Source organism: Trichomycterus rosablanca, chromosome 2 (genome assembly GCF_030014385.1).
Source record: "Trichomycterus rosablanca isolate fTriRos1 chromosome 2, fTriRos1.hap1, whole genome shotgun sequence".
NCBI lineage: Eukaryota > Metazoa > Chordata > Actinopteri > Siluriformes > Trichomycteridae > Trichomycterus > Trichomycterus rosablanca.
The window spans coordinates 43257301-43274044 of NC_085989.1; the positions used below are offsets into that span (position 1 = coordinate 43257301).

General features: G+C 38.7%; 1 protein-coding gene across 2 annotated transcripts in view; it reads right to left on the reverse strand.

Annotated features, from left to right (window-relative positions):
- Positions 1-486: 486 nt before the first annotated feature.
- arhgap27l (Rho GTPase activating protein 27, like) overlaps positions 487-16744 on the reverse strand; it is an 83344-nt gene continuing 67086 nt past the window's right edge. Inside the window, exons 7-19 of one of the 2 annotated variants that reach the window (XM_063016056.1) lie at positions 16160-16246; positions 14568-14624; positions 13272-13336; positions 12729-12816; positions 12048-12149; positions 11659-11757; positions 10273-10357; positions 8541-8663; positions 7942-8040; positions 7135-7212; positions 6890-7024; positions 5873-5978; positions 487-3073 (exon numbers count right to left, since the gene is read on the reverse strand). In XM_063016056.1, the coding sequence (XP_062872126.1) occupies positions 2896-3073; positions 5873-5978; positions 6890-7024; positions 7135-7212; positions 7942-8040; positions 8541-8663; positions 10273-10357; positions 11659-11757; positions 12048-12149; positions 12729-12816; positions 13272-13336; positions 14568-14624; positions 16160-16246 (1302 nt within the window). In that variant the 3' untranslated portion in view covers positions 487-2895. The remainder of the gene's footprint in view (positions 3074-5872; positions 5979-6889; positions 7025-7134; positions 7213-7941; positions 8041-8540; positions 8664-10272; positions 10358-11658; positions 11758-12047; positions 12150-12728; positions 12817-13271; positions 13337-14567; positions 14625-16159; positions 16247-16744) is intronic. The other variant, XM_063016059.1, reaches the window with a different exon arrangement.

Below are 16744 nucleotides of genomic sequence, written 5' to 3' on the forward strand. Positions count from 1 at the left end.
CATACAATTTGCTGTTCAGAGTAACGTTTCTCAGAAAGAATGATGAGACAGGCCGGGCATAATCACAGATCCGGATTCCTTTTGATTTAAGTTCAATTTAGGGTTAAATCAATTAGATCTTTAGTCAACAGCTTCTGGTTAAGCTGGAAAACATTTCAAATTTTTCCTCTTTTAAAACAGCATGATTGAATAAAGCCCTGTTCATCTCTGTCACATAACGGATGTTTTACAGCCACGTTCCTTCCTTTTGGCCTAGGTCTTGTCTCCCATTGTTTAAAGTTTAAAGTCAGTCAACCCACATTTTATATACATTTATTGTCAGCCCACTTACCTTCTCCAATCTCCAGTTGTTGTGAAAGAACTGTTGCACTCTGCCTACCCTGCCACACACACACAAACACACTCTCTCTCTCTTTTGTTGAAATAATAAAGCAATTTCTGGTGCAGTCAAAAGAAAATACAACCTTGAACTGGTGGTAAAAGTGGTTTGGTACAGGTTCATAGAAATTTATTAAAAGTACAGGGGTTTTCTAAGTAACAAACATAAAACAATAAGAAAAGCATATATTAATATTACAGCATTTTGAGTTCAGGTATAAATATATTAGGGATTAAAATATCTCTTGCAGTATAAAACATGGTCTGTTTGGGGATTGAGTATTTATATAGACTACTTAACAAAAAAATGACAATGTAAAGGTCACATTAGGGGCTGTGGCTGCCTAGCGGTTAAGGTATTGGACTAGTAAGTAGAAGGTCGCTGCTTTAAATCCCACCACTGCCAGGTTGCCACTGTTGGGCCCTTGAGCAAGGCCCCTAACCATCAATTGCTTAGACTGTATATTGTAAGTTGCTTTGGATAAAAGTGTCTGCTAAATGCTGTAAATGTAAATGCATTACAGCAGAAACTTGCTGTTTGTGTCACTAATTGAAGTAGGTGTAGGTAGGCTGTGGCTGACAGAATGGTAGATTGTTGGCAGAAGTTAACCAAACAGCTCAGCTATGCCTAGACTTTCTTTCAGATTTCTACTCTCACAGTAGTCTGGAGAAGCTGTGGAAGGTTTTGGTTTTTGGATGGGTGGTAACAGACTTATTAGGGTGAGGATAAAGTCAATTGAAAGTTTATAAGCGAATCCCATCTCATAAAAGTGGAGCTCAAATGAATGACAATAGTTGAAATGGGCTGTGTCCCCAACTGCACACAACTATACTTGATTTTATGTCTAATCAGAACACTGCATATGGTTTTTAAGTAGCCCACAAAATGTGGGATGCAAACAAGTCTTATCTTTAAACGTTTATTTTGACTTGGATTGTTTATTCAAGTTTTCGAAAGCATTTTGCGTGTGCTGCGGATTAAACTCTTCCAGTGTTGGGGTAGGTTTTAAAAAAAGTGGGAGCATGACCGCACTCTATTTCATAGCAACCTTCATCAATGACCTTCCTTAGACACAATATCTTGTAAAGAAAGTGGCAACCTCTCCTTGTAGGACAAAGCAACACTTTACTTGCGTTTTGAGGGTTAATTCTGCTTTCACTAGCTTCATACACCGATCAGCCATAACATTATGACCACTTACTTGTTTCTACACTCACTGTCCATTTTATCAGCTCCACTTACCATATAGAAGCACTTTGTAGTTCTACAATTATTGACTGTAGTCCATCTGTTTCTCTGCATGCTTTGTTAGCCCCCTTTCATGCTGTTCTTTAATGGTCAGTGTAGAAACAAGGAGGTGGTCATAATGTTATTCCTTATCGGTGTATATACAATGAAATGACTTGAAATAACAAAATCAAGACCATCATGTACAAGCTTTATGTATTTGTAGTTTGTTGGTAATCAATTTTAAATTATTAATAGAAACAAGGCAGTTAACTGTAGGTGTAGAGTAGGTGTAGTAAGCTTTCCAAGCCAACAACTACTATTTATATTAAAAATGATGAATAATTTTATTAAATTATTTTGTTGGGTAATAATGTATTAATTTTAAAGCACTTTAATTAAGCATTTTGAATCAACTATCAGTGTGAAGCACCTTCAGTTCAGAGGTGCATATAGCAGAGCAGTAGTTCTATCAATCATAGATACAAATTTTTGGGGTCAAAGTTCAACAAATTTGCTCGGTTTCTCTGTTGATTTTAATTTGCACCAAAAATGTTGGGTTTCAAAATCATTTATCTTCCATTTACACATGAAAATTTGCATTCAAAAACCTGTCATGACTAACCTTCAGGGCAACAACCTGCACTCATATTTGGCATTTCAATACAAAATCTGGCACCCATACTGACAAACGATTTGGTAAATACATCAAGGCTTTTCTGTCCTTTAATAATAAATCAGTTAAATCTGTTTAACTGTAAATTCTAATGAAGTTTTGATATTTACAGCACATTGGCTTTACTAGAATTTAAAGCCCCATTTATGACATTAACTGCTTCCCTAATACAAAGTTTTACATCTGGTTGCAGATCTGCAGCTTCATACTGCTTCCCTTATTTATTTATTTATTTACTTATTTTGGCCAGTATATGATAATAGAATTTGATCAGTGTTCAACTGTCCAAAGGTTTTGGTACATATTTTTCAACACAGAACTCATGTTTTCATGAGCTTCACTGAGTCTTTTGATAATCCATCCAAGATCATAATTAAGTCCATACAAAATGTATCGTTCATCCAGGTTTTTTAATTCCACAGGATAGACCACACAAAGGGTTCATGAGCTTTGGATCGAGTGTGCACATCTGAAAAGGTTTCTCAAATCCACTGAAGCTTGGTGTATCATTTAAAGTTCAAATCCAGCGTTTTTAGCACATCAGTGGTGTTCAGTGGTCAGATCTTAAAATGAGTGGTGGGAAACAGATGACGCGACACTCAGGCTAAGCAGCTCATCTGGGACAGAACACCTCATTGAACCTGCTGAGGATGAGCTCCACGATCTGGTTTTGGCAGACCATGTGGACAGGCATGTTACCCGTCTCCCTCTCAGGACGAAGCAGAGTGGGACCAAACACTATGCCCATACTCTGATAGGTCATACGGTTTGAATCGGTGTGTTCGACCACCCTAAAGGAAAAATAATGTGGATTAGTAAAGCAGCTCAAAAATCATTTATAAAGAATGTGAGTCATTTTGATAACTTTTGAAGAAGATCGAAAAACATATGGGCAGTTGTAGCCTAGTGGTTAAGGTACTGGACTAGTAATCAAAAGGTTGCTGGTTCAAGCCCCACCACTGCCAGGCTGCCACTGTTGGGCCCTTGAGCAAGGCCCTTAACCGTTAATTGCTTGGACAAAATACTGTCACAATACATTTTTTTAAATGCATTTTCTTCCCTTTTCATCCCGACCTTAGTCATATCCAATTACCCAATTGCATTATGCTTTCTCTGATGCCGATTCTCGCCCTGATTGAGGAGAGCGAAACTGACACACGCCCCCTCTGACACGTGCATTAGCCGACTGCATCTTTATATATCATATACGGATCAGCTTTGTGTACGGAGAGCCACACCCTGATCAACGCATTATTATTATTCCCCGACTCTGTGCGGGCACCATCAATCAGCCAGCAGAGGTCGTAATTGCCTCAGTTATGAGGTCCCTATCCGGCTTCCACCGTGTATGAACAACAGCCAATCGTTGTTCATGTAGGCGCCCAGCCCAGCCGGATGGCAGAGCTGAGTTTCGAACCGACGAGTTCAAAATGCACAAATATGTTTTTCAGCTCACTCAGGTAAAAAGAAAAATTGATCTAATGAGAAAAACAAATTGTTATAAAAAACTGTCTTGGCAGTGAGCAATGGAATTTGATAGAGTTACATTTAGAATTAACAGCATTTAGTGTGGAACACAGTGGCAGTTCAGCCTTGTTAGCATTTCTTTTATAATTGAATAATTGAGTTATTTATTTTGTGTTAGGCTGTAAAATTGTTCTTTGTGTGTGTGTGTGTGGGGGGGGGGGGGGGTGTAAAGGAAAGAGATGCAAGGTAAAGCACACACTCTCACACACACACACAAAGACAAGCTTCTCCCTAGTACCTTCCCCACCCCAAGAAAAAGTGTAGCTGGTTTAGTGGACTGTGGGGTGGATGGGGATATAAAAAGTCTACACACCCTTTTTAAAATACCAAGTTTTTCTGATGTAAAAATGCAATCAAGACAAATACTTTAAAAACTTTTTCCACCGTTAATGAGAACTATAATTTGTAAAATTTGTACGAGTCTTTTTGGGTAGGAGTCTGTCAGCATGGCATAGCTTGATTTGGCAATCTCTCCCCAATCGTCCTTGCACAAGCGCTGCACATCTGTCAGATTGCAGAGGGGTCTCCTGTGCACAGCCCTGTCCAGGTCACCCCACAGATTTGTAAATAAATTTAAGTCTGGGTACAGTCTGGTACAGTCATTCTTTTGTTGATATGGGGGTATGCTTTGGGTCATTGTATGCTGAAAGGTAAAAATTTCTTTTCATTTTTAGCTTTTTAGCAGAGACCTGAGTGTTTCAACTGATATTTGGAACTGTCCATAATTCTCTCCACCATAATCCTCAATTCCATCTGAGAAAAAAACAGCTCCAATATTGCTACCACCACATAATCTGGTGATTATTTGGTGATGCGCATACCTTTAGGAATGATGGCAAAAGTTTAAACTTGGTCTCATCAGACAATAACACATTCCCTGCATGCTTTTGGCAGACCTGATGTAGATTTTTGCAAAATGTAGCCGAGTTTGGATGTTTTTCCTGACATACGAAGAATCCGAGAGATGGTTGTCACATGTATTACATAGCAGCTCCTTTAATGTTGCTGTAGGCCTCTTGGCAGCCCTCTGGACCAGTTTTCTTTTTATCTTTTCCTCAATTTTGAACAGACGTCCAGTTCTTGTTAATGTCATTGTTGTTCTATATTTTATCCACTTATTGATGACCGTCTTTACTGTGTTTCATGCTATATGTAATGCCTTGGAATTTTTTTGCACCCTTTCCCTGACTGATAGAATTCAATAATGAGACTCCTGCTGCTCAGGTGGCACAGCGGTAAAGACACACGCTGGAACCAGAGCTGGGATCTCGAATACATCGTATCGAATCTCAGCTCTGCCTGCCAGCTAGGCTGAGCGGCCACATGAACAACGATTGGCCTGTTGTTCAGATATGGGTGTGATTAAGCCAGACATGGTCTCTCTCTCATAACTAATGCAATTACGACCTCCGCTGGCTAATTGATGGCACCTACACAGAGATGAGAAAAAAGTGCTGTCAGGGTGTGTCTCTCCATACACAGTGCTGAGCTGCACTGCACTTGTCAAAGTGTAGGTGACAAAATGCATACAGCTGCTGCCCACGTGTCGGAGGGGGTGTGGGTTAGCTTCATTCCTCTCAATCAGAGCTTTATATAGAGTTAATCAGAGTCACCTGGCATTGTAACGGGTGTGTAGACTTTTTTTTTATTAACTCTACCTGTTAGTTATGGGTGTAACTAAAACCCCTAAGGGAAAGGAGTTCACATACTTTTAGCTACATAGTGTACCTCACTGAAACAAACACGACTGATGTGGATACAAACACGATTCTGAATTTTAAGACTGTCACTTGTGTACTTAAAGTATAATAGACTTAGAAACACTTGGCTGATTCACATTTTTTCTGTTATTGTACTAAAACTCACAACACACCCAAACCGGCTACTCAGCCTGCCAATGTTTTTTGGTTTAGGTCTGTTGCATGCATTGTTTTGACACAATAAGAGCACAGGCTGAGGAATACACCTAACCTTAGATCTTCTCCTAAAGTAATGTTAGGTTAACAGTTAAATACAACACTGAAAGGAAAATACAAAATTGAATGATAATCAAAACGGCTTACTTGCGTAGGTGTTTGAAAAGCACATCCATGGTGTTATAGTTGGGCATAGGCAGATTTCTCACCAAATCCCGCATATACAGCACCCTCTGGCTTTGGTCAGGAATTTCTGCAAAATTATAATGATGTAAGCAATCATTTGCAATTCAGTATAAATGTACACTGATCAGCCATAACAGTAAAACCACCTCCTTGTTTCTACACTTACTGTCCATTTTATCAGCTCCACTTACCAAATAGAAGCACTTTGTAGTTCTACAATTACTGACTGTAGTCCATCTGTTTCTCTACATACTGTTTTAGCCTGCTTTCACCCTGTTCTTCAATGGTCAGGACCCCCACAGGACCACCACAGAGCAGGTATTATTTACGTGGTGGGTCATTCTCAGCACTGCAGTGACACTGATATGGTGGTGGTGTTAGTGTGTGTTGTGCTGGTATGAGTTGAGTGGATAAGACACAGCAGCACTGATGGACCTCACTGTCACTGCTGGATGGAAAATAGTCCACCAACCAAAAATATATCCAGCCAACAGTGCCCTGTGGGCAGCGTCCTGTGACCACTGATGAAGATCTAGAAGATGACCAACTCAAACAGCAGCAATAGATGAGCGATCGTCTCTGACTTTACATCTACAAGGTGGAACAACTAGGTAGGAGTGTATAATAGAGTGGACAGTGATTGGACACGGTATTTAAGAACTCCAGCAACGCTGCTGTGTCTGATCCACTCATACCAGCACAACACACACTAACACACCACCACCATGTCAGTGTCACTGCAGTGCTGAGAATGATCCACCACCTAAATAATACCTGCTATGGTGGTCCTGTGGGGGTCCTGACCATTGAAGAACAGCATGAAAAAGGGCTAACAAAGCATGTAGAGAAACAGATGGACTACAGTAAGTCATTGTAGAACTACAAAGTGCTTCTGTATGGTAAGTGGAGCTGATAAAATGGACAGTGTGTGTGGAAATTACTACTGTCTGTTTTCTAAATAAAGCCAGGTTCACTCACGGATGGCAGCGATGAACTTCTCGAAGGAGCTGTATGTAAACAGTGGCTCAGGAAGTTCTCTAAGGAAGAGCTTTAATGCTCCAGTGATCACATGAATCTCCTCCCACTGCCCGTCATCCAGATCCAGATTCTCCTCTAATACAAGCACAGAGCCAGCATGATGAATTAAATGTTTAATAGCAATACACAGTTAAAGTCTTCATTTAAAACTGTGTTATAAAACATGAATATTTGTGCATGTGTACCATGATCGGCTTTGTACCGGAGCTTCTGTATGACTGCAAGGTTCCCACTAACTCGATAGATGCCGTCAACGTTTAAACCTGCCCAGGATACAATAAATATAGATTGATGGTGGGTTTGTGTGTGCAGCAGCAGATTCACAATTGTGTGGAGTTTACATGCTCTCTTTGTATCCATGTGAGTTTCCTCTGGGTGTGCTGGTTTGCTCCCACAGGTCCAAAAGCAAGCAGTCAGGCCAACTGGAGTTTTAAATTGTGTGTGAAATTGAGTGTGACTGTGTGTGTAGGTGTTTGTGCTTATGCCTGCCTGTTATGTCTACCTGTTTAGGGTGTTTCCTGTCTTTCGCCCAATCAATAATACCCACCGCCACCCTGACCTGGATAAGGCGGTGGTTAAACAGACAATGAATAAATAAATTCAATATTGGGAGCAGTCCACCAATGAAACTTGAAATACGGAGAAAACTATATGGCAGGTATCAGAACCTGGGACAATTGGGAGCAGAAATGACTAGATTGGGAGATAAAGGAGAAGGAGAAAATTCCAGGGGAAAAAGTTTCTAGTCGTGTAGCCCCTGCACTCCTCTAAAATTCTCTTCAATAACATAATATCCAAAGGTTTGATCTAAAAAATGTCAGACAGTTTATAACTGAAGAATTGTAATAGTTAAAGACATGATATGGGAGACTTAGAACTTTGGTGTTGTTAACAATATTCTATTTGGGTCTATAGCCGGCACTTTACTTACTTTTTTAGCTATTTATTATTCTATTTATGCACAGATGCTGTACGGCAGCCTTGTTTCCTACCTCTTCGCTCCACTGATCGTATGCATTTCTCCAGAAATCTGGGGACATCAGCGTTCTCCCGATGACACAAGGTGTCCAAGTGACAACCAAACACATTATCTAAAAAAAATAGAAAAAGAGGATAAAAGTGAGACAAACTAGGAAGAGTACAAAAATAGTACAACATAGTACAAAAAAACTATGTAACGTACTAGTACACTGTTAAGCAACTAATGTTTTAATCACCACATGGAATAAGGTAAGAAATGTAATGTAAGTAACAGCTTATCACATCACACTTGTTATTTGTTTGACCTGTTGCCCTCGGGTAACTTCCACACATAGTTTTTGTGCAATAACCGCTAGTGCAATATTACATCTGGGCTAGTGTGGAATTATCTAGAATGGTTTGTCATGTCTGTTTTTATGTTAATTTTATCTGTTTATTTAAACTAAATGTTGGTTTGGTGTCTGTTTGTGAGCCCCCGGGTGTTTAGCTTCTACAATTTCATTATATGAATAACATAATGACAGAAAAGCCCATTCTGATTCATGAGCTAGTTACAAGATCTATTCCTAGACAAGTAAACAGAAGACAGGCAGATAAATCCGATGCTTACCCTTGATATAGCCTTTCTCCTTGACCGACTGCAGTGTGGGTCTCCTCTGAAGGAACTTGCGCAGTTTGTTGCGGACACGACCCTGCTCTATATCTGCACTGCCCGTAGAGCTCTGCCTTATAGCTGTAAGACAAAACATACATTTTATCACATGGCTACATCTCACTATCCGACTCGATCTTAATCAGATTTTAGTTGGCCTATATTTGTTGAGTCTCTGCTCAAGACACATCTCAAAGCCGAATGTACGACCAATCTGAACACCAGTAGACAGTTCTCAATCACTCAAACCACCACCACAGACCCACTGGACCCATAGACTGTTTAACACCACACGACAGCGGGGACATTAAATCATGCACACACTGACACTTATACCGCCATATCAAACATATAATTCTTTGACACTTTCATTTTCATATATATAATTATAGGTATATATTGGTTATAATCTATAATACATGTAATATAGACCTTGATTATTATAATGTATATGGATATATTGGTATATCTGTTAATAAAAATATATATACTACTGCTGCTATTATTATTTTTAGTTGTATTACATGCCATAGTGTCAGACGTACAAATTGCACATCTTTTGCATTTATTTGCGTATCATATATTGTATATACGAACATTGTATTTTTTATTATTTATTTGATTTTTCCTCATTTGTCTTTCCAATCTAATTGTTGCCAAGTCCCCAATTACAAATTGCTTGCACCACTGTGCTGGCTAAGGACACTATCACATTCCCCATTCAGCATGTGTACAGTCTCTGGCCATGTCTTTTCATGTGCTGGTAGCTGAGTCTTACAGAGAGCTGCATGGCACTGGAGGAACGGCCCTCAGGTTATGCCCTCTGCAACAATCCATCACTAGTGCAGGTGCTCTGATCACACAGCAGAGGTCGCAATTGCACAAAAATGATTACAACTCTTTTTTTCAGGTTTAATCTGTAGGAGCATGGCTGGATTACTGACCGGGCCAGGTCAAGGGGAGCATTCATTCTCCAAACTGGCTCGTATTAAGAATGAACTCAGGATTAGGATGCGCCAAAACCGCCTGAACTCACTGTCACTTCTGGCCATTGAATCAGATTTGGTCAGACAGCTTAATTTTGATGAATTAGTGGATGACTTTGCAAGAAAGCAGAGTAGAAAGAAACTTATATAAAATAGATTCTTGTGTTAGGGTTAGTTATTGACAGGTTGTTTAATGTATTAATTTATGTATGTTTTTGGAGGGGGTGGGGGGGTGGGGTGAGGTGGGTGGGGTGAGGTGGGGGGGTGGGGTGAGGTGGGTGGGTCCCTCGGCAACTCTTAATCCGTCCTTGTGTAGGAGGGGTGGTTTGCATGTTCTCCTGGTATCTGTGTGGGTTTCCTCTGGGTATGCTGGTCCAAAAGCAAGCAGTCAGGCCAACTGGAGATTCTAAACTGTCCTAAGTGTGAATGTGTGTGTGAGAGAGTATTTGTGCATATGTCTGCCATGTGATGGACTGGCCTGCCCTGTGATGAATGAATGAACAAATGAATGAATGAATGAATTAAATATTTAGGAGCATTCTACCACTGAAACTTGAAATACAGAGAAAAATATATGGCAGGTATCAAAACTACTGTTAGATCTATATGTGATTAAGCCTTTGCCTGCACGATATTTGAGAATGAGTAAGTGAATGAGTGAGATTAGAAATGATACATTATTAATGCATTTGTGTGTAACTTACCAGTGCTTTTCCTCTCTCTTTCCACGGGCTGGGGGGATTTCTCTATCACCTCATCCTCCTCTTCCTCTGAACAATGATCGTGATCCTATAGCACATACACACACAAAATCATTTCAATAATTTTGAGAACAGCCTAGGCAGCTGTAGCCTAGTGGTTAAGGTACTAGATTAGTAATCATAAGGTTGCTGGTTCAAAGGTCGTCACTGTTGGGCACTTGAGCAAGGCCCTTAAACCTCAATTACTTAGATTGTATACTGTCACAGTACTGTAAGTCGCTTTGAATAAAAGCGTCCGCTAAATGTCGCCAATCAATTTAAAAGCTTTTTTTAAAATCTAAATATTAAAAGCTACAGTATATACAGTCAGTTCCACGAATATTTGAAAGCTAGGTAAAGATGAGTAAAATAAATCATGAGAAAATATTCATGTGGTTAATTATTCTAATTTATTAATATTTACTATATTAATAAATTTACTATATTTAAACTCATCCAAGTCAACAAACCATTTGAAGGAATGCTAGAGGAAACCACAAATGTAAGTGTTGGTCAAAAAATGTTTCATGCCTATTTTAAAACCCCTTGCAAGACATGTGAGAAGAGTCTACAGGAGAGGAACTAGAAGCCTGGAGGATCTTTGAAGAATCCAGAGCATGGAACCTGACAGTGCTTCTATGTATAAGCATTCGATTATATGAGAGCCAGAGGAGAATAGCCTTACTGGTTCGAGATGACAGGCAGGCTCACCAGGACCCCTGCTGTGAAATTATCCATTTAGCAGTCATGTGTCACATCATATACAGGAAACAAAACCCTGCCCATTATAATGCACAGTTTATCTACTGATTATCTACTAAAATGTGGCTTGTGCAAAAATTGGAGAATTAGACTAGGGCTGTTGTAGCCTAGTGGTTAAGGTACTGGACTAGTAATAAAAAAAATTGCTGGTTTAAGCCCCACCACTGCCAGGTTGCCACTGTTGAGCCCTCGAGCAAGGCCCTTAACCGTTCATTGCTCAGACAATGCACCGTCACAGTTTTTTTAAGTCGCTTTGGATAAAAAAAAATGAGGAATGAAGTCAGGGCCCTGTGCAGGCCACTGGAGCTCATACTAACCTTGTTAAACCCTATCTATATGAACCCTTCTTTGTTCTTTTGGGCCGTCACAGAGAAACAGACAAAGGGCCTTCCACAAAGATTTAATTTATTTTTTATCATTTAGTTTATAAGCTTCTCAGCAATGGATGTGACTAAACAAGGGTAATCACATAATTTACATTTGGCCATGTTACAGCTCCAATAATTTTAACACTGGCTGCATGTAAAACTCTACTCTACTCTAGTTGTGCCACTAAATTTAATCGCATGAGGGCGCTGTTTCACTCACCAGATGTTTAATTGTGTCCTGAATGATCTTGTGCCAGTCGTAGATGATAGCGTCAGTGTCATACTGTATCAAATACTCTGAGCCATGGCGAGTCTTGAGCTGAAAAGTGATACCAACACCAAACCTTACAAACTCAAAATAGTATTCAAGGAATACAACAGATGAAACCAACCATAATGTAAAATATCAACAATAACATATAGTATTTTACGTGTGTATTGGCTGTCTTAAAAGAATTAGGTTTTTTCACAGGGCATTTCTTTTATGCCTTCTACATTTAAATACATAACAATGTACTAATCGGAAAAGCCTAGACCAAACACAGTCTGGCTATATGTGCTAGAAACTCTGGCCTGAAGTGAAATGCAAATAAAACATTGTTTTTCTACCTCTAGTACGTTCTTCTTGCTGGATTTCTCTTTAGTTGCCCAGCACACGTTCGCCCCCTTCAGCTCCACTGTGAATTCTGCGACGATCTGATTAGTCTTTGTCTATAAAAGAAAAGCAATGATTTATGTTACTCAATAAACTGATTCATGGTTTCCAAATCCGTCATACACTGTATGAACAGAAGTATTAGGACACCCCTTCTATTTTTTTTTTTTCAATTCATGTGTTTCAGCCACAACAGTTGACAACAGGTGTAATAAATCAATTATATAAAGGGAATCCTATGCTTCTGACTTTGCAGTAACCCTTCCAGCATGACGGTGCCCCTGTGCACAAAGCAAGCTCTATAAAGACATGAAGAAAATCCTGATTTAAAGAACGTCCAGTGTCCTGCACAGAGCCCTGACCTCAGCCCCACTGAACACCTTTAAAACAAACAAAAACATCAACTTAGGCTTTCCCTTTTGCTCTTTTGACTATATGGGTACAAATTCCCACAGACATACTTGTGAGTGACTGTTATGGCTGAAAAGATCACACAGAGGTCAATTTTAATACCATTTGGTTTTGAAATGGCATGTCCAACAAACTCAAGGTCAGGTATCAAATTACTTTTGGCCATATACTGTAGCTTTCTGGTGATCTTACATACAGTGTGTGTTAAACAGGGTTGATCTTACCACATTCCCACCCGGATAAGATTTCGGGTCTTTGTAGAAAGTTAGGATGCCTCCATGAAGTACTGACCATGACTGGGCCCAGTTTTTCCTATACATAAACAAACACACACACGCAAACACACACACGTTTAAAGAATAAATTCTTCTTTATCTTTAAGACACACACATAGGTCATTTTATAAAGCTCATCTGTCCTGGCCATTCACCCAATTTCAGGCTATAAACTTAATAGTTTTTATAAGACCTAGCCTAATGCAGTAATGAATGATAACAATAAGATTTTTTGACATCCTGACTCTCTTAAAAAAAATACAAAATTAATAAACAAAAGACACAAAAAGATAAAAAAGCACTTATTTTCTAGATGCACATCTAGTACTTCTCACCAGCCCCTAATCTACAGTATTGCAAAAGCTGATATTGAAAGAATAACTTAAACCATGTATTTCTTTCCTCACACATCACATGTAGAATTATCAGCATAACAGATCCCCCACTACACCACCCAGCAAATCAAGTCAGTTTAGAAAAGGTTTACTATACCTTAGTTTTTTTCCATTGTCTGATATTTTGGTCTTGTTGAGAATTCCAGCTTTCTCCAGATGTGTCTTAAACAAGGAGAAAAAAAAAACTTTAGAAACAGTCTTAAACAGTCTTAAACAAGGAGAAAAAAAAAAACTTTAGAATACAATACCAGAATACATACAAAACAAACATGCATCAATCCACCACATTTCAAAGCTAGCCATAATTCTGAGACCAGAGAACAATCAGATAACATACTTTTACTTGCTATGGAGTTTATTACACTGATATTACAATATCACTACAATCTCAACATGCCTGACGGATAAAAAAAAAAATCAAGAAAAATGACGTTATCTAGTAACACAACCAGCTCAATCAGGTTTACATGCAATTAATTTTACTAGGCAATTAAACTCAATAATTAGAGGTTGCTAAAGTGTTTAAATCTCAAAAAAGAACTATTAGGGCAATTTTAAAACAAGATGCTGCAGAATCTATTAAAACATGCAATTCCACTTTTCCCCCACCAGGCAGGACCAGACCAGTTTGGCAGTAAAGCTTTGGTATTGCATGTACTTCATGAGCTTCAGCTTACAATCTCAAGTTCTTACACTGTACGAATGCCATTAAATTGCTCAAAACAGATTTACCAGCCTGAAAAAAAAATGACTGGCGAAACAAACTGCTTACAAATAAAACCTAATAGGATAGTTGGACTTTTATTTAGAGTTCTTTTTTTGTGCATAATTATTAGTGGTTATTTGTAATTGTGTCAGAAAGTCAAAAGAAGACAAGGTGTTAGACCTTTTAGTCCCAAACCAAGAAAAAAACACCACCACAAACATCCACAATATCCTGCATTTAAGTACTGTTTCAACATGACAACGCTGACATCCCTTATAAAGTGAAAGTGTAAATTAGCTACATGAAATAAGTAGCTAGGCGGTGGGATTTGTCTGAATACATGGTGGGAAATCGAAAAATCTTATCTTGGCTGTTTATTAAACCGTTTTTTGCAGTGAACCTGATTTACAATAATATTTCAAATAATAAAGATGAATCTCTCTGTTTATAGTCACAGACAGCTTTATAAACATCTGGATATATTCTGCTCTGAACTCTCACAGCCATGCTAACTGGAAAAGTAATAAAATAACGTATAAGATGGGGACAGCAGTTCAGTTTAGTACAAGGGTGAAGTCAGCCAAGATGAGCTAAAACAGTACTGGAATGCGGTTCTAGGCCTACAGAATTACAATATGATCAAGCATGTCATATTATTATTTTTTCAGGCTGCGGAGCTGCACCCACATGGTGGTGATGTCCATCTGTGCTAGACAGATTCCTCCTCAGTCGCAGGTTCTCATCCTTTGTGGGAAAGCAAAAAATTTTTAGGAGAAAAAAAAACCCAGAACAAGTTTTGTTTAAGTTTGTGCAGGTAGAAACACAGACATAAATACACTGCCAGTTAAAAGCTTTGAATATAGAGTTTTTCTTTTTTTTTTTTTTTTAAATGCATTTTTCTCCCAAATTTTCCTCCCGATTTAGCGCATCCAATTTGTTTTACATTTACATTTACGGCATTTAGCAGACGCTTTTATCCAAAGCGACTTACAGTTATGACAGTATACAGTCGAAGCAATTGCCTTGCTCAAGGGCCCAACAGTGGCAACCTGGCAGTGGTGAGGCTTGAACCAGCAACCTTGTAATTACTGGACCAGTATCTTAACCACTAAGCTACAACTGTTTTCTGCTGCTGACAGACTCCAGATTTGCATCCAAGGACGCCGCTGCCCACGCCTTCTTTACACATGTACAGCCCTCCTCCCCTGTCTCTTCTGCCAATCAGGGTCCTTACACACCTTGAGTTTTTCTTCTTTTGGTTAAGTCAGTGTATTCACTGTTAGGGCTGCAAGGTAATCATACAATAAATACGTAATTAAGAACCTGCTTTGTCCTTAGAATGTATACATTGTTTAGCCAAAAAGTGTCATGGCTAACCCTAAGAAATGTGCATGGCAATTTGGTAACATCTGTACGTCATAAAAATAATAATAATGATAATAATAATAATAAGTTATACTAAGATAGTAAGGGGTGAGGCTATGAAGGGCTTTAAAAGTAAGCAGAATTATTTTTGATTTGATACGAGCAGCTACAGGAAGCCAATGCAGCTGGTGGAGGATGGGAGTGATGTGGGCGAACCGTTTAGTAGATTTAAGAACTCTGGCTGCTGAGTTTTGAATGAGCTGAAGCTGGTTTATCAGCTCAGCACGAAGACCGTTAAGAAGTGAACTGCAATAATCCAGGAGAAAGAAAATTTAAGCATTTACCAGAATTTTTGCATCATCATCGCTGAGCCCATGGTAGTAGAACTTTTAGTGATGGACTTAATGTGGGCCTCAGATAAAATTGACAGTGTCCATGGATGATTTATTAAAAGGATCAGTACTAAATGTATTTACTGCATGGTATGTATTAATTGCTGGGCTGATGGTAGTGACCATAGTTCACGTGTTTAATGAAGCAGATTAGCATAAAAACCTGAGTCACTTGGATCCAAATCATTATGACCAGGGTAGAAGAAGCATCAATAACACAGTAGCATAGAGGTTGTGTTCATCTGGCAGTGTAAGAAGATAATTCTTTAAGGATTAAGGTAATTTGCCCAAAAGCATATCCAATAAAACAACAACTGAAACAGTAACAATGATGGTTTACTAGCAGTAAATCAAGGCAAGTTGTAATTCCAAAATATTTAGTAGGAAACAACATTTTTTTGTCGCCTTGATTTCCTCCTACTAGACCAAAAAATAACTTGAATGATAAAAAGCTATTACAAAAATGTACAATTTTGTGCATGTCATGATAAACAAAAAAATTAAAGCATCTGCTGTGCATACCGAAGCTACGTCTGATAAGTTTCCTGTGCTTGATGTGTCGCTGGAATAATCTGAAGCAATCCTCCTGTGGGTTGGGAAAAACTTTTGCTGTAGAAAGAAGAAATGCAAAAACATCAGACCCTAAAGAATTACAGTAACACCTCACCTTACATCATCAATTTGTTCCAAGACTCATGACTTCAGTTGAATAAACCCTTTAAAAATCAACCTATGAGCCCCTATAAGCAACCCAATAACACAGCTAATACAATAAATCGTTCATCTTTTAGATAAATGTATCATTTCTTTACAATGATGCTAAAGTAAAGAAAAAACACATTTTTACTTGTACATGATGGGTGACGACAAATAATAAAGTCACAAATTCAGTGCAAATGAGATACATAAAACATACACAAACACAAGTTTGAACAAACTGCAGTAATCCAGAGCTGGAACTATGAATACTGCAAGTCATGTAAAAAGGACATATATATATACACTGTGTTCCAAATTATTATGCAAAAAGTGTTTAGGAGTGATAAGGTAAGAATTTTTTTGTTTGTCAGTTAAACTCATTGATGGTGATGTGTGTCAGGGCTCTTT